Raw genomic sequence first — 18,416 nt, 5'->3', positions numbered from 1 at the left:
TAGATGAATTAAAGGATGCACTACAACTTTGAACAATATTTGCACCACGCTCACAAATAACACTGCTAATAGTGGCACAGACAGCAAAAAATCGAACAGGAGATGACAGATAGGATGGTTAAATGAAGGGTTAATACTCAAATTCGTCCCCGAAAGATTACGCGATCTTCATTTTCGTCCCCGGATGATTTTTTCAATCAAATTAGTCCCTGAAAGATAAAAAATAAGTCAAATTAGTCCTGCTGTCAGTTGGACGATGACGTGGCACGCCACGTGGCAGGTCAACGCCACGGTCAACGCCACGTGTCACTTGACATGTAAAAAAGATTTTTATAGTCAAAATAGTCTTTGAAAGTCCTGACGTAAGTCATTTTCATCCCTCAAATTTTAAAAATTAGTCAAACTAGTCCTTATATATTTTTTTTATTTTTTCTTCATAATATTAAATTTGAAATATTTTTTGATACTACTAATTTTAATAGAAATATAATTGACAAACAAAACATTAGTAATTGTATCTTTTCTTCTTAAAATTTTTTTTCAATAAAATTATCTCTCTCCTTTAATTCTTCTCAAAATCTCTCTTATTCTTTTATATTCTAAAACCTTGTTCTTACATACATTTTACTGGAAATATATATATATATATATATATATATATATATATATATATATATATATATATATATATATACTCAAAATTGAAATGTATGTTTTTATTAATCTAAACAAAGTTATATGCTCAAAATCAAAATTTATGTATGTTAACTTAAACAAAGTTATACCACTATTTTTTTTTCTACTACATATTTTTTTCCATTACGGTATTACTTACATATAGGATGTAATGGTAGTGATACTTAGAGTCAAAATTCAAGAAGATCCACAAATTTTGACTCTAAGTATTACTATCATTACATTCTATACGTAAGTAATACCGTAATAGACAAAAAAAAAGATGTAGTAGAAAAAAATAGTGGTGTAACTTTGTTTAGCTTAACATACATAAATTTTGATTTCGAGCATATAACTTTGTTTAGGTTAATAAATACATACATTTCAATTTTGAGTATATATATATATATATATATATATATATATATATATATATATATTCCAGCAAAATGTATGTAAGAAAAATATTTTAGAATAGAAAAGAATAAGAGAGATTTTGAGAAGAATTAAAAGAGAGAGATAATTTTATTGAAAAAAATTTTTAAGAAGAAAAAGATACAATTACTAATGTTTTGTTTGTCAATTACATTTCTATTAAAATTAGTAATATCAAAAAATATTTCAAATTTAATATTATGAAGAAAAAATAAAAAAAATTATATAAGGACTAGTTTGACTAATTTTTAAAATTTGAGGGATGAAAATGACATACGTTTGGACTTTTAAGGACTATTTTGACTATAAAAATCTTTTCTACATGTCAAGTGACACGTGGCATTTAACATGCCATGTCATCGTCCAACTGATAGAAGGACTAATTTGACTCTTTTTTTTTTATCTTTCAGGGACTAATTTGATTAAAAAAAAATCATTCGAAGACGAAAATGAAGATCGCGTAATCTTTCGGGGACGAATTTGAGTATTAACCCGTTAAATGAAAAAGGTCGGCGCTGTTGCTGTGTGGAAGAGTGAACCGATGCACCGTAGTTATAAAAAGAGAAAAAGTGAAGAAACAAAAGCTGGGAGTCCACTTCCGTGATTCCTATCGAAATTGGTTAAACGTATTACTCAATTTAATTTTACAGAAAAACTCTGCATACAAGTCATTAGGGCTTGTATGCTTTACAAGTTAATTAACGAATAAATCCTAAAAACGCGATGCAAGGTCTACGTTCTTCTTCTTCTTCTTCTTCTTCTTCTTCTTCTTCTTCTTCTTCTTCTTTTCTTTCATTTCTTGCCTTCTCTTTCTCCTTCTTCTTCTTCTTGCTGCACGTTCTTCTTCCTCTTCCTCTTCTTCTTCTTCTTCTTTTCTTTCGTTTCTTGCCTTCTCTTTCTCGTTATTCTTCTTCTTGCACGTTCTTCTTCCTCTTCCTTTTCTTCTTCTTTTCTTTCGTTTCTTGCCTTCTCTTTCTCCTCCTTCTTCTTCTTGCTGCACGTTTTTCTTCCTCTTTCTGTTCTTCTTCTTCATTTACGTGCTTTTCTCTCTGTTTTCTTTCTTCGTTATTCTCAATTTCCATTGTTTTTTGACATCAAGCTCTGAAATCGTTTTTGAAGAAGAAGAAGCAGCAGAAGATGAGGAGGAGAAAGAGAAAGAGTTCTGAAATATGCATAAGGTGTACTTCAACGAATTTTAGGTGTATTTCTTAAATCCTTTGGGTGTATTTTTGTAATCCTTTAAGTGTATTTCTATAATCCTTTGGGTGTATTTCTAGAATCGTTTGGGTGAATTCCTGTAACCGTTTGGGTGTATTTCTGTAATCCTTTGGGTGTATTTCTGTAATCGTTTGTGTGTATTTTTGAAGTTCTATTATCTTCAAATTTGGCAAGAAAATTATTTTCATGGAGGAAGAAGAAGAATAGTCGTTCATAATGTATAGTGAGTAGTGCGCTTTGGAAACAGGAAGTTGTTGAATAACGTGCGTTTTATTTACTCTTGAATGTGGAAGTGTGTAATGCGTTAATTAAATGTAATGCATGTGTTTTATTAGACTTGTAAAACTTGTAAGCCAAAAAAACTTGTATGTGTAGCAGACCTCTTAATTTTAATATATCAAGCAATTAATAACAAATATTCTATATTATAATTGAATAAAACTAAATAAAATAATTATAAATAATTGAGTTATTCAGTTAATAGCTCGTCATACTTAGTTCCGTATACTTTTCCAAAGAAAAATAACGAGAAAGAAAAGGGTCTCAACTCTCAAGTCTCCAGTAATAATGAAGTTAAGTTAAGCTAGCTGGTTTACCAATTTCCCGAGTAACCACCACTCCCTATCTATCCCTTTAGTGGATAGGATAGAAGCAGCAGCAACAACAGCAGAAGTGCGAGTTACTGACTCAGCGAAACTCGGATAAACCACAACAATGTGTTCACTCACAACACCACCCTCAACCTCCCTCTCCTTCTTCTCTTCCTCTATCTTCTTCAACAATACCAAAATCCCCAAACTACCCTCACCATCAAAACCCTTCTCTCACTCTCTCTCCGTCGCGTGCAAAGCCGCAACCCTACCGCTTCTCTCATTTTCCGGCGACAAAATCGGCGAAGCGCAACTCGACCTTCGCGCCGCCCCTCCCGACACCGCACGCGCCGTCGTCCACCGCGCAATCATCACCGACCTCCAAAACAAGCGCCGTGGCACCGCCTCAACCCTAACGCGGGCCGAGGTTCGCGGCGGAGGGAGAAAACCCTATCCGCAGAAGAAGACCGGCCGGGCCCGCAGGGGGTCCAACAGGACACCGCTCAGGCCCGGCGGAGGTGTCATTTTCGGGCCCAAGCCCAGGGACTGGAGCATCAAAATAAACAGGAAGGAAAAGAGGCTTGCGATTTCCACCGCGATGGCGAGCGCGGCGGTGAACACGTTCGTGGTCGAGGACTTCGCGGAGGAGTTTCAGGGGAAGCCGAAGACGAAGGAGTTCATTGCGGCGATGAAGCGGTGGGGACTGGACCCTAAGGAAAAGGCCATGTTCTTGATGATGGAGGTGCCGGAGAACGTTGTGCTTTCGAGCCGGAACATTGGGACGGTGAAGGTTTTGACGCCGAGGACGCTGAATTTGTTTGATATTTTGAATGCTGATAAGCTTGTGCTTACACCTGCTGCTGTGGATTACTTGAATCAGAGGTATGGGGTTGATTACCAGGGTGGTGATGATGAAGATGATGAAGAAGAAGAAGAAGAAGATTATGAAGATGAAGGAGTAGCAGAAGAAGGTACTTGATTTTGTGTTCTTGGGCAATTTTTACTTGCTACGGTTACTAGTTACATGTGTTAATGATTTGTTAGATAGGCTCCCAAAAATTTCAGAATTAGAAAAATACTTAGTTTTAAATCTTTTTGAAGTGGAATTAAGTTAGAAGTGAAGTATGTTGAAAAATGCTTGTAAGAACACTATTCGAACAAGGACCCTTAGTTGGCTGAATAATCTCTTAAGTTTATACAAATTATAATTTTAAAGTCGTCGTGTCATAAATGTGTTTACCTAATCAATGTCCTAACCTGAAATTGCCAGATTATTCATATTGGCCCAATAATGCTGATAGAGTTGTTACCTTGAATTGTGTTCATTGCATTTGTTGTTTTTCATTGGCTTAAGTTTGCGGTTCCATTGTTAGGACTTTGTAATTGAATCATTATGGTAGTGTTGCCAAGCATCTTGAAGGTTATTGTTGTCCAAATGGTATAGTAGCATGTCACTACTTAAGATGCTACTGGGATCTGAAAAGTTTTTTAGAGTTTTGCTGCTATTGAAAGTTTTGAACTTCTTCAGCTTTGAGAATTATTTGTTTTTCTATTCTCTGCACTATGGATTTCATACAAATTCATATACCAAGTCCGAAACAATAACCAAGCCATTTTACACTGCTAGTGTTATAAAAATGTGTTGCATTCTGATTAATTTATTTCGGAAACTACAATTCTAATCTGCAAAGCTATGGTTTCCACTTGCTGTTACTTAATTCAAGTTACATTGTTGTTATTCAACGTGTTTCTGCATATTGGATAATCCCATCAGTTATTGGATTCAGTTTATTTTGAGATTTTTCTTTCCAAAGTTATTATCGTGGCTACCATGTATACAGTAGTTCAATAGAATTACTTATCAACAATGCTAGGGAACCAAGAGGGTACCAGTCAAAAACCAGCCAAATGCCTATGGGTGAATCCAAAACCTCAACGTGGATAGTGCTTATACTAGACATTAGGATGTTTCTTCAACTAAGTATCAGAATGTTTCTTTTTCATACTAAATGGATGTTCTTTTATATATTTTATAAATTTTTTTATATACTAAGAATCGGGATTGTTGGAAGTTCCGTGATCCCCGCCCCTATTTCTCCAACGTATCATTCAGAATTTTAATTTGGGGTGAGAAGCAATTAATATCAAATATTATAAATTAAAAACAAATAAAATTAATTAAATATAATTATAAATTAGTTAAGTTGTTTACTTTTTGACTGATCACCTCTTGGTTTCATATACTTTTTCATTACCTATATGTTATTTCTTAACTTGGGGAGTTTTCTTCTGTTTGTATGTATACATTTCTCATTCTAATCCACATTTGGCTTTAATGGCAACTTTTCACTTTTTATATAACTTGGAAGTAGTTTGTTATTTTGGGTGATAAATTTATGATCTTATGCTTTATTCAATTTGGGATACAGGACCTGAAACAAACAAGGAGGATAATTCTGATGTGGTAAACTGAGAGGTCTTTGCCGTATCTTATAGAGGAAAAAATGTCGATACAGTGGAAGGAAGGCCTGAGTTCTTGTTTTTACCAATTTAATTTTTGTTTCTTTTTCTTAGGATTCTAATCCTAATAGTGTTTAAGGATCTGTGCCTTTACCCACATGTTGTAATTCATTGAATAATAATTTTTTGCTGAGTAAAGTAACACTTAGATTTCTGAAGATCTTGATCTTGGACTAATTAGCCTAGAGGGAAAAAAAAATACTAATTTGTCCCTTCACCATAAAAAGCAATTGGTAAAGTTATATGAAAACTCAAGAGATAACCAAAACTACATTGTTTTTCATGCTGACGTGGTAGGACTTGTAGCACTGTAAATAACAAAATATATGGGTAATTGGACATATATATCCTGTTTGTTATAGTTGAAAACTTAATCGGTATTTCTTTTTTTCAAAAACTAATTAGTCCTCAACCTGTACCGTTTGGGTAAACTAACAAAAAAAACAAAAAAAATTCCTCGAGAATCTAATTGTTATTCTAATTTTTTTTTTGTGTGTAGTCTTTATTGCTCAAGTGCATGTATATTGATCTCTTATTTTGTTAGTTGTTATTTTCTTGCTATGTCAAATTGTCATGCAATCATGTTCGTATCTTTTAGCCCTGTGTCTAGGCTGTTAATCAGCTTTGAATATAATCTTATTGAAGATGAGGTCATTCTTAATGTATTAAATATTTAAATTTGGTAGTTCTTTACCCGGAACCCTGGACCATCCCATTCAACTTTATGTCGGTGCAAGAATGGATCCTTATTTTTAATGATTCACATTTTATGGTGGAGGGCCTTGGGCTGTCAACAGGCAGCCTGGCCCGTATGGTTTGGGCCATCATGGGTTGCCAGACCAACGTAACTCAACTCGAATGGTTTGGGCCCGTGTGTCGCCGATGAGCTGTAGCTCAAATGTCATTTGTCGTCCCTCTGTTGATTTATGTGACACAAAAAAATGTGTTTAGTTATTGTAAAGGGTAGTTTCAATTTTGTGGGTTAAATTTCTTCTATTTCACTGTTTATGTACCTGTCTGTATTGATCTTAACCATTAAAGTCGGATTTGGATCTTCTAAAGTTTTGGATTTGGATCTTCTAAAGTTTGAATTTTACTTTGAAGAGTAAAGTTCGATAGTGCCATGATCTTTAGTTGTAAAGGACATCTCTGGGTTCGAGTGTCAATGGAGATGACGGAGAAAGAAACCCTAGATGGAGAATAGAAGTCCTGTAGGAATAATAATTCTATATAAAACTAAATTAAGGCAAAAAGATTTTACCAATTATTCATTAGTTACAGTCTTACAGAAGAGTAAAAACACAGATAAAACGCTAAAGCAAAATGAAACACGCATACTACTAACACTTAAACCTTAACAGACTGATCACAACATTATTATCCCATTATCTTCATTAGTAGAGTCATATTCTCTTTCCTCAATAATAACTTTTCTTGGAACTCTGCCACTGCGAACCGCCATTAGACTGGTAGGATCCGGCAGACGTAACACCGCTGGTGGAACTCCCATAGCTTTTAGACTCCGCACTTTGGGAGTGCGACGAGGCTTTGTCGCTCTCCCAAAGGCTAGGACGGTTATAGGCCTCCTTGGCCTCGGGATAGTTGTCAAAGCCCTTGTAGGAGTTTCGCGAGTAGCCGTTAACTTGCGCATTAGCGTCGTCCCATGACTTGTAAATCCCTGGCTCCCTTCCCTTCCACACCACGTAGTGTTTGCCTTCGTTCTTGCTCATGATGATGATCTTGATCTTCAAAAACTTATAAAACACAAAGCTTAGTGCACTTCTCCAACTCTTTGGTTACTAATATTTTTTTTTCTCATTTAGAAGAGTCAAGTTTCTATATATATAGATAGGTGGAACAGATCATAGGCTTTTTAGTTTGTTGTTTTAGGATCGATTTGTATGGAGGTTTAGTTAAAAATTCTCCGGATAAGCTCAAGTAAACGCTAATTAAAAAACAGTTCAATTCAAATGGGATAAAACGAGATCTTTGGACTCATTTGAAACAGGTTAGTTTGAAAGACTTGATTAAAATTCAACTTTAGAGAAAATGTTCGTTTTTTGCTATTTTATAAAGAAAATAAATAAATTACACTAAAAAGAAAAAATAACAATAAGAGAGAAGAATTATTTCTGGAGTATTGAGAAGAGTAATTGTGAAAGAGATAGAATTGAAATTTGACAAAAAAAATTGAAGAGTTACCTTACTGATGAAGCAGCTTCAGCTTCCACAGTTGCACAGAATTGTTGAGATAAACACTGCCGCTTGAAGAAGTGACGTGTTGTTTGTGTGTGAAGTGATATGAATTTATAGGCCAACGTGACGAAGCCTTGCCTGATATCTCCTCCCAATTATCATTAATTACATAACCTTTTCTTAGCAGCCTATTATGATATGAATCGATTGGATTTAACTGGCGATATCCGTTTTTTACATGGTAATTATTGTTGTGGGGTCTGTCATTCATAGATAGTTTTTAGTTTTTTACCATATCTCATGTATTCAGAAGTAAAGAATTGATCTGCTTTATTTAAAGGATTTATTATTAGTAAATGAATTATTGTATGCACGAAATTTTAATTTTTTGTATTAATAAATTAATCATTAAATTAATTTAAATTAGTTATTAATGATAAACATTTATTTTATGGTGTTTAATGTTGTGATTTAGATTTGAATTTATCTATTGAATGCCTTTTTTTTTTTTTATTTCTGTCTTGTGAAACTGCCATTTTTCAGTATTTAATATTTTTAAGTCGTATCCTTAATGGTAGAATTTAATGGTAATAATTATTTGTCTAACTATTTTACTATATTTATTCTTTCTCATCCAATATTAATTTTGGAGTTTCATTGAAATAATACTACATTGATTTGAAAATAAATTAAACATTTATTTGAGAATAAAAAATTATTTAGGGGTATGATATATTTTTTTTCGATACTATATTAGTTGACATGTTCAATTATTGTATGAGTACACTTCTAGTTTTTATGCACATATTCAAGCAACTTGTCACGGCTTTGGACACACTCCAACGCTACCGTGCCGGCACTCGGACTTACTCAACCTCTTGAGCTAAGACCAAGTCAGCCTAACTCTCAATACTTAGCAAGAAGGCTAAGAACACAAGAGAACACAAGAGAAAGGAAGCTTTGGTGGAAAGAACACTTTATTATTCAAGTGTTGGTTACAAATGATTCACACACACCCAAACTCTAACTCTCACCCCTATTTATAGCCATCCACCTCCTCAATGGATGGTTATGATTAAATCTAATCAACGGTCCAGATTAATCATCCAGAACCTTCTTTACAAATATCTATCCTACCACAACTCTCTAAATGTTTCTAGATTATTCCATACCACTCTTTATACTTCTATATACATCTACACTCTTCTAGAATACTCTATGATCTTCCAGAGTCTTCTAGAACCTTCTAGGGTATTCCGGGACCTTCTAGGACATTCTAGAACGTTCCGGAACCATCTAGAGTATTCTCAAACACTCCAGAAAACTATACAAACACTGTTAAATCTAACCCTCTAAAATTTACCGTGACAAACTTCTAATTTATACTTCATGTTAATCTCTGTAGATTTTATTCTTGTGTGTAACTACTGCTATAAGGTCCTCAAAAAATGCTAAACGAAAATAAATGGAGTCACCAAAATTAATCGACGTGTACTTTTTGCATATTTAATTATTTATATATTTTATTAATTATTTGAGATAACATATTAAATTTGGGAGAATGTTAGAGACCTCATATTTAGTAGAACATTTTTTTTTTACTAGTATTAACTTAAATGTGAGTGAATGTTACTCACCTGTTTGTGTAAAATTTAAAAGTAAACCAATAAGATAAACAATAAAATAAAACAAATTATAATCTAATTAATAAATTTAAAGCTAAAATGCACTTTAAAGAAACAGTATATTAATAGTATAATAAAGGAAATTTTTTATTGTATTTTTTATATGTTTAGTGTATTGAAATATAAAAATCTTCATTCGAAAAAAAAAAGTCTTGCATTTTGTCTAATAGAACTTACAATATGTCTGTGATAAATTTTATACTATTTTTATTTGGTATTTAATTTTTGTCTAACTTATTTTTTATAATCTTTTAAATATTTAAAATTTTTTAAATTTTATATTTTTAAATTTAAAATTAATTATTTATTTATTTTTAGCAATTAATCAATAACTTTTAAATATCATAACAAATACTCATAAATAATTTGCAATACTCATAACCCATTAAATTGATGGCTTTTTTTATTTAAATTCAATAAATATAAAATTTGCAATACTCATAAATAATTAATACAATATTTATTTTTATTATTAATTTAAATTTTAATCATCTAAATTTTAAATGAAATATTTTTATAATTTTAAAATTTAAAATTATTTGAATTAAAATAAATGACCATATCTCGAGTAATGAGTCATTAATTTGCACATTGTGCATATTTTCGATACTGAACTCATATTTTATTCTCGCATGTATCTCATTCTCAGTACTGAGATTTCATTTAACGCTTATGACACATATTTAGATGTATTTAATTTTTGAAATTTTTTTCGATACTCGAAATAGAACTTTTTAATTTTAATATGGAGAGAGAGTTGGTGTATAACAGAATTATGAAAGTATATGGTGTTTTACCAGGGTATGAGGATTGTGCAAGACATATCGGACCGTTCGATTGGAGGTACTGAAAACCCTAGGTCCGATTTGTGTATTGACAGAAAACTCTGGGTCCGATTTGTGTACACAGAAAACCTTGGGTTTGATTTGTGTATCCACTCTCTCTCTCTATAATAAAATCGGACGGTCCGATTTCTTTCCACTAAAACAAAAAATTGAACGTGGTGTATATCTCTCTAATACTCCATAACTCAGTATAACTCACATATCAATCTCATATAAAAAAAATTAGCCCTCGAAATATGGTCGATTGTGCATTTATGTAATTAATTATACTTTATATGTATTTTCGTAAATTTTATATTTATTTAATTTAAATCCAAAAAAACCCCTTAAATTGACACATAAAACGTTATTTTAAATGTATAATATCGTTTCTCATTAGAATCTGAAGGGAATCATGACGATCGAAGATTCGTGGCCCTTATTCGGAAAACAGAATCATGGTTTTCAGAATGGAATATATTCCCTATCCTTTTCTTTTTGGTCAGAAGAATATATTCACTTTCCTATACAACAACAAAAGAGGACAAATGAAATGAAATGTTTGTATTTTTCTAAAACAGATTGATAGTTTGACACTAAGTCAACATTAACATAAAATGTAATTATAAAAAAAATAAAATAGTGAAATCAACTTATTATCAGAATAGAGATTTTTCTAACAAGGATTTTAAGCGGTCTTGTGTTTTTAAAATGAAAATAGTTTAATTGAACGGATAAAGTAAAGTCATAAAAGTCTTAAATCACCAATGTATTTGGTAACATTTTTTATATAACGGTTTGTGTTATTTAAAAGTATAAACATCTGATTTTATATTTAATAAATTAAAAATGTATGTACTTGTATTCATTGAAAAGTTAGGAATGCTTATGAAAATTTATTAAAGAGATATTTTTTAAAATTTATTTATATTTATCAAAATAAAAAAAATTTAATATAACTTTAGATATTAATAAATATTTAAATTTATATTTAGTTAATTGATAAGAGTTATTTCACCAAATACAATTATTATTTTTTGTGCTTATTAAAACCTTGATTTTACAAAATTTTACTTCTTCACCTTCTTAGTGATTATTTGATTGGATAAAATAAATATATCGAAGTTGCTATACGTAAAAGCGTTTTTAATAATTAAATTCTACTAAATTGGTCAATTACTATTGATTGGATCAACAAAAATTATTCACACAATTCTTTTTCTTTTTCTGCTGCTACAACCTTTAACTTTTTTTTGTTTGTTTCTTCTACTTTTTCTTATTCTACTACTGTGATTTTTTCTATTTTGTTTTTTTTATTTTTTTTTGAAAAAGCAAAAAGAAGAGCAGAAAAAAATGAAGAATTTGTGTTATTGTTTATAAAGTTTTTTTTTTTTTTGAGAAATGGCAAATAAATTTTTAACCTTTTAATATGTGAATATTTAAGTTATTGAGAATTTAAAAATACATTTAAATTTCTGACCTTTTCAAAACTTGGACATATTAATCTCTCATGTTCACTTCGATTTGTCTGACCTAAGAGACAAATTAAACATGACTCCCGTTGTATTGATATGGATGCACTCATGAGAAAGTTTTTAAAATAGAACAAATTAAATATAAGGATGAATATGTGCAGATTTTGAAGAGATTAGGAAATTAAATGTATTTTTACATTTTTAGGGACTTAAATATTTACGAACCAAAAAGTCAATGATCGATTTGTCATTTTCTCTTTTTTTTTTGTTTATTGTGAAAGAGAAGAAACAAAAAAAAGAGTAAACAAAAATCTTTAGAGTTCATAAAAAAAATTGTGAAGTTAGACACACAAATTTATAAAGTTGAACACAAAATAACTATATAGACAAAATAAATGAGGAGAAAAAAATAAATAAAAAGTTACAAAATTCTACGAAAAATGAAACACAAAATTTTATAAAATTGAACATAAAATAATTATATAAAAAAATAAAAAAAAATTTTGATTGACAAATATAATAATTTTTCTACACAAACACGAAATTTTTATGTTATTATTTACAAATTTTTGTAGTTTTCTTAAAATATTTATGTATTTATTGCTAAAAAATAAAAAATGAAACAAAAGGTAACAAAATTTTTTAAAAAATGAAAACACATTCCAAAACACAGAACAAATAAAAAGAACAAAAGAATGATAATGTAAAAAAAAGAGGAAAGAGAAAGAGGAAAAGACTTACGAAAATACAAAGAAAAAAAAAGAAATAAAAGAAGAGTGCATAATGAAAAAAAAAAAACCGATGATGCAGAAAAAAGAGGAAAAAAGAATAGAAGAAGACTAAAAAAAAAAGGAAGAAATAAAAGTACAAATGCGCATTCGAAGGCATGCTTACAATAAGATTTGATTAGGTTTGGTTACTTATTATTAATGAAAACATTTTTTTCACAATGTTTTCTATTATTTAAATTTTAATTAGTATCTTATTCATTGAAAATTTTGGGGTAGGAAAGAGATTTTAATTTGATTTCAAATGATGAGGTTTGGAATATTGTGAATATAAAAAGATATAGATAAATAATTTATAATTAGTCAATTTTAAACAACTGCAATTAATAATTATTATTTTTGTACAAAACTCTTCGTTGTAGACATATGATTTTTCAGTTTCCATTATAATGTAGCTAGCAATGTATCAAAGTAGGAATAGGTGAATTTATATCAATTTAAATTGGTTTTTAAAAAAAATATATTTATTTTTTATTTTAAAAAAAATTAACAGATAAAAGTTATTTTATATTTGGAATAAATTTTTTAAAAAAAATTTAAAATTTAAAAACGTCTATTTACTTCTTGTTTGTATTATTGGGGACATTTTTGCCCTCTATCTACTCTCTGTATCAAGGCATACCATAATCTATGTTGCCTTTTTTTATGCAGAGGCTGAAACAGACATAGATTATTATAGTTCTGATTTGTGAAGGCAATAATACAATGGAGGCATGCACTGAAGATTGAAATCTTCTTTTTTTCCAATTTGATTTATAAGTCTATTTTCCTTTATTCGCATCACTTAGGATCCTAATCTTGATCCTGTTTAAGGACAAGAATCTTTATGTTAGGAAATTATATAGTTTCTTCCATTAATCTAATGTATTGAAGCCTCATAGAGTAATAGTAGAGTAAGTGGTCTTAAGGTAGGATTTGTTTTCGGATATTAGAATTGAGATTGAGGAAATTGTATTTAATGATTAGAGATTGAAATTAAAATTTTAAATTTTTGATACAAAATTTTAGTCATTTAAATATTTTTAAAAAGTAAAAATATAGGAAATAAATCTTTTTAAAATAAAGACTAAAATTTTAATAATTTTTTTTTAAAATAGAGTGAATATCCAACTCGATTTCTGATAATTTTTTCGAAAGAATTATGAGGCCCCAAATAAAAAAATATCTTTTTTGGCCTTGATCTTTATTTTTATGAGATTGATTAGTCCATGTGCCAATAATAAAAAATATTGACAAAAGGACTAATCAGTCTCATAAAAATAAAAATCAGGAATTAGAAAGGATATTTTTTTTTGTTGAGGGTCTTGTTATCTTTCAAAGTAATTGTCAAGGACCATTTATTTTTTTTTTAAAAGATACTCTCATTTAACTTTTCAAATTTCAAATCTACCTCTTAATCTCTATATTTATCTTAAGGGTTAACCATCAAAAACGCTCCCGAATTATTCAAACGCTGACAAAAATACACTTGAATTTTACTATCGACAAAAATGCCTTCAAATAATTTAAAAACACAATAACAATATCCAACAATGAATATATATTTTCAAAAAATACCTTAGAGATTGAATTTTGATGCAATTTTTGCAAGTATGATTATAAAAATAATATATTATTATACATAAAAATTGGTGATTTTTTGTTAAGTATATAATTTTTTTTATAATTATTTTTGTTAACAACCAATAATACTTTTAAAAAATTACAAAATAATATATACTTAACAAAAAATCACCAAATTTTAAGAATAATAATATCTTATTTTTTTAATTATGCTTGCAAAAAATTGCATCAAATTTCAATCTCTAATGTATATTTTGAGAAATACATATTTAATGTTAGTTTTTTTGCAAGATTATCTAACATTAAATATATATTTCTCAAAAAATATATTAGAGATTGAATTTTGGTACAATTTTTTGCAAGCATGATTAAGAAAATGAGATATTACATATTAGTATCCTTAAAATTTGGTGATTTTTCGTTGTGTATATATATATTTTTTTTTGTAATTTTTTTGTTAACAACTAATAATACTTTTAAAAAATCACAAAAAATATATACTTAGAAAAAAATTATCAAATTTTAAGAATAATAATATCTCATTTTTTTAATTATTCTTGTAAAAAATCACATCAAAATTAAATCTCTAAGGCATTTTTTGAAAATATATATTTACTGTTGGGTATTGTTGTTATGTTTTTAAATTATTTAAAGATATTTTTGTCAATAATAAAATTCAGGTGCAATTCTGTCAGTGTTTGAATAATTCGGGAGCATTTTTGGTGGTTAACCCTTTATCTTAAACTAAATATAATATTAAGACATAATTCAATCTAATATATTTTATACCAAATATAATACAAAAATTTAATTTAGTATTTATCTCTTAATTTTAATCTTTTAATTTTAATCTCAATCTCTCTTTTTGTTTTACCAAAGATAGGAGACTCGAACTCGCAACCTCTTAATTGAATATGGAAAGACTATGCTATTTGAGTTATAACTCATTGACAATCTCAATCTCTCTTAATTGAGTATGGGGACCTTGGACTCATGGTTCACGCATGATGGGTTCTTGAATATGGTAAAGGAAGAATGGAGAGAACTAGGCGATGTTCATTTCTTACAGAAGATGAAAGCACTATCAGACCCACTACGTAGGTGGCATAAGCAGCACTTTGGGGATATGGCTGAGCGAATTAAGAAGTTTGAGGATGAAATAAGGAAGGTGGATGATATGGTGAGTAGCGGACGGTATGATGGTACAATAGAGGCAAGGAGGAGGGCATTAGTGAGGTGCTGCGAAAAGTGGTATATAAGGCAGGAGATGCATTGGAAGCAAATGTCAAGGTCTCGGTATGCCAATGAGATGGATCGGAACACAAGGTACTTCCATAATATAGCATCAGCGAGAAGAAGGAATAACCGAATTGAGTCGCTGGTGATAAATGGGAGGGTAGTGAGGAATCAAGCAAGAATCAAGGTGGCTATTCGGGACTTCTACAAAGGCCTATACCATCAGGAAGCATCCCCAAAGGTAAGCTTTAGGGAAGGTTTAGTGAATCGGTTGGAGAGGGAAGAAGCGGAAACATTAGAGGCATTACCTTCAATAGAGGAAGTAAAGGAGGCAGTATGGAATTGTGAATCTTCGAAGGCTCCAGGGAGTGATGGCTACAACATGAATTTCATTAAAAAGTGTTGGAACGAGATAGGGACGGAATTCACTGCAGCTGTGATGGGGTTTTTTGAGACAGCACGACTGCCAGCAGATGCTAATGTCACATGGGTAGCGTTGGCTCCGAAATTCGTTGGGGCTAAGGAGATAAAAGATCTAAGGCCTATCAGTATGGTGGGGTGTGTCTATAAGGTTATCTCTAAAGTGTTGACACGAAGAATGAGGAGGGTTATGCCAGGCTTAGTCGGAGAATCACAGAGTGCCTTTGTGAAGGGGAGAAAGATACACGATGGAGCGTTAATTGCTTGTGAAACCGTGCAATGGTTGAAGCTGAAGAAGAAGAAATCAGCGATTATTAAATTGGATTTTCAAAAAGCATATGACAGAGTCAAATGGTGCTTTATTGATACTGTGCTGGAGAAGATGGGCTTCGGAAGAAAATGGAGGGCGTGGGTTAGGGAGTGTGTTACTTCGGCTTCTATCTCTATACTGGTTAATGGTTCTCCATCAAAACCGTTCAAAATGGAAAGGGGACTACGCCAAGGAGACCCATTATCTCCGTTCTTGTTTGTCCTAGTGGTGGATGTGCTCAACAGGATGATCGGAGAGGTAGTTAGAAATGGTAGGGTGTCTCCATTATTAGTCGGTAGGGATAATATAGAGTTATCACACTTACAATTTGCTGATGACACAATATTATTCTGTCCATCGGAGGAGGAGACGTTGAGGAACTATAAGAGACTTCTGAGGTGCTTTGAAGTGATGTCTAGGTTGAGCATCAACTTTGAGAAGTCTAACTTGATACCAGTGAACTGCAGCCAGGAGTGGGTTAATCGGATGTGCCAGCTACTAGGATGTCAAGAGGCAGCTTTACCGGTAAGATACCTTGGCATTAGCTTAGGAGCAAATCCGCGGTTGGTAAAAACTTGAAAACCGGTTATAGAAAAGGTGGAAGAGAAGCTCAGCTTGTGGAAAGCTAAGATACTTAGTAACGCTGGGAAGTTGGTACTTATTAAGGCGGTAATCAACAGCCTGCCTATTTATTACTTGAGTCTATACAAAATGCCTAATGCGGTTGCTCGAAGACTTATATCCTTACAGAGGAGATTTTTTTGGGGCAAGGATGATGGTCGACCTGGCATGGCCCTTGTGAGGTGGGAGCTGATACAGGCACCGAAGAAGTTAGGAGGATTGGGGGTAGGTGACGCGGTAGTCGGTAATTCGGCTTTACTATTTAAATGGTGGTGGCGGTTCTCTAAGGAGGAATGTCCTCTATGGAAGAAGGTTGTATGCTCATGTAACAGCTTGAATCCAAATCACTTGCTGTCAACTCAGACGTTACCAAAGAAAGGGGGACCGTGAAAGGACATATGTCATGTGCAAATAAGGGATCAACATGTCAAGCAGAAGATGATTGATGGCCTGGCTATAGAAGTAGGAGATGGAAGATCCACCAGATTTTGGGAGGATACATGGTTGCAAGTGGGAAAGCTGAAAGACTCATTTCCGAGACTTTTCTTAATTTCAAACCAAAGAGGATCGGTAATTGGGGATTGTGGGTTTTGGGATGGGATAGAGTGGGTATGGCAATTACAATGGAGAAGAGAGCTGAGACAATGGGAGACGGATACACTGAACCAAATGCTTAATGTCTTGCAATCTGTTAGACTGATAGCGAATGTGCAGGACAGAGTGGTATGGAAATTTGACAAGGAAGGCATTTATTCTACTAATTCGTTTGTGCAAGTTTTGCAGGAAGAAACTTTGGATGAGGAGCTTATGCGATTCAGATTTACAAAGGAGATATGGAAAGGACTAATTCTGCCTCGAGTGGAGTTGTTCGCATGGTTTGTCTTGGTAGGTCGGGTCAACACAAAGGACCGACTAAGTAGACTGGGAATCTTACAACAGAATGATCTGGTGTGCGTGCTGTGCCAGAAAGAGATTGAAAATTTACAACATTTATTTATTACATGTGAGTACTCTTGGCAGGTGTGGTGTGCTTGGATCTTGACATTTGGACAAACGTGGATTGTCCCTGGTACGGTGAAAGAGCATTTTGAGAGTTGGAGATCAGTGCCAATGGGAAAAGAGAGGCGAAAGCATTGGCTAGTTGGATTCTTCTCAGTTATATGGAGTATCTGGAGAAGCAGAAATGGTTCCATCTTTCAGGGAAAGATAACAAGAATTGGTGACTGTGTGGAGCAATCTTTCTCATGTGCTAAAGAATGGTGTTGTAAATAACTCATGTTGTTGATGGCCATGCCAGATATGACATAGGAGTTGTTACGTCTTTATCATTTTTAATTTGTTACAATGCTCCACTTAAGTGTTGAGCTATTACTTTCAAAAAAAAAATCTCAATCTCTCTTATAAACGCAGTCTAAAAATTTTTAATTTAATGGTTGTTACAGCATGGATAGATAAGGATGAATGCTCATTTAAGGGTGGATCTAATTTCCTATGTAAGGAGCAAATTCTCATGGAAAAGTACAATTAATAAAGTTTGAATAGTTGAATTTATTTGCCTATAAAAGCATGAACGAGGCAAATGGATTTTACACAGTTACAAATACTTCTCTTTCTCTTTCTCTTTACAACAATAAAATTATCTTCTCTCTTTATACACTATTAATAATTTCTCTTTATCTATCTTTATGTTGCTGCATATATATATATATATATATATATATATATATATATATATATATATAAAGTATTTTATCAAGTTACTTATATTAATATTAGAGTCTTCTATTTACATTTTATTTTATATTACCTCTTCCTTATTTATTTATTTAGTTATTTTATAACACGTTATTAGCACGAGAC

General features: G+C 31.6%; 2 protein-coding genes and 1 long non-coding RNA gene across 3 annotated transcripts; 2 read left to right on the top strand and 1 right to left on the bottom strand.

Annotated features, from left to right (window-relative positions):
• Positions 1-2,818: 2,818 nt before the first annotated feature.
• Positions 2,819-5,596, top strand: RPL4 (ribosomal protein L4). Its single transcript, XM_016321090.3, has 2 exons — positions 2,819-3,889; positions 5,348-5,596. The coding sequence occupies exons 1-2, from the start codon at positions 3,043-3,045 to the stop codon at positions 5,389-5,391; spliced, it is 891 nt and encodes a 296-aa protein (XP_016176576.1). The 5' UTR covers positions 2,819-3,042; the 3' UTR covers positions 5,392-5,596.
• Positions 5,597-6,679: 1,083 nt separating this feature from the next.
• Positions 6,680-7,779, bottom strand: LOC107619589 (uncharacterized). The gene is made up of 2 exons (XR_001615697.3): positions 7,641-7,779; positions 6,680-7,192 (listed from the first exon to the last, which is right to left on the bottom strand). It is a non-coding gene; the product is annotated as an uncharacterized LOC107619589 (long non-coding RNA).
• An 8,867-nt stretch (positions 7,780-16,646) lies between these two features.
• Positions 16,647-17,828, top strand: LOC107614969 (uncharacterized). Its single transcript, XM_016317093.1, has 4 exons — positions 16,647-16,781; positions 16,992-17,279; positions 17,340-17,441; positions 17,577-17,828. Exons 1-4 carry the CDS (start codon positions 16,647-16,649, stop codon positions 17,826-17,828), a joined length of 777 nt encoding a protein of 258 aa, XP_016172579.1.
• Positions 17,829-18,416: the final 588 nt, after the last annotated feature.

Source organism: Arachis ipaensis, chromosome B9, assembly GCF_059453495.1.
Source record: "Arachis ipaensis isolate K30076 ecotype BB chromosome B9, ASM5945349v1, whole genome shotgun sequence".
Lineage (NCBI taxonomy): Eukaryota > Viridiplantae > Streptophyta > Magnoliopsida > Fabales > Fabaceae > Arachis > Arachis ipaensis.
This window is presented reverse-complemented; position numbering and strand designations above follow the sequence as displayed.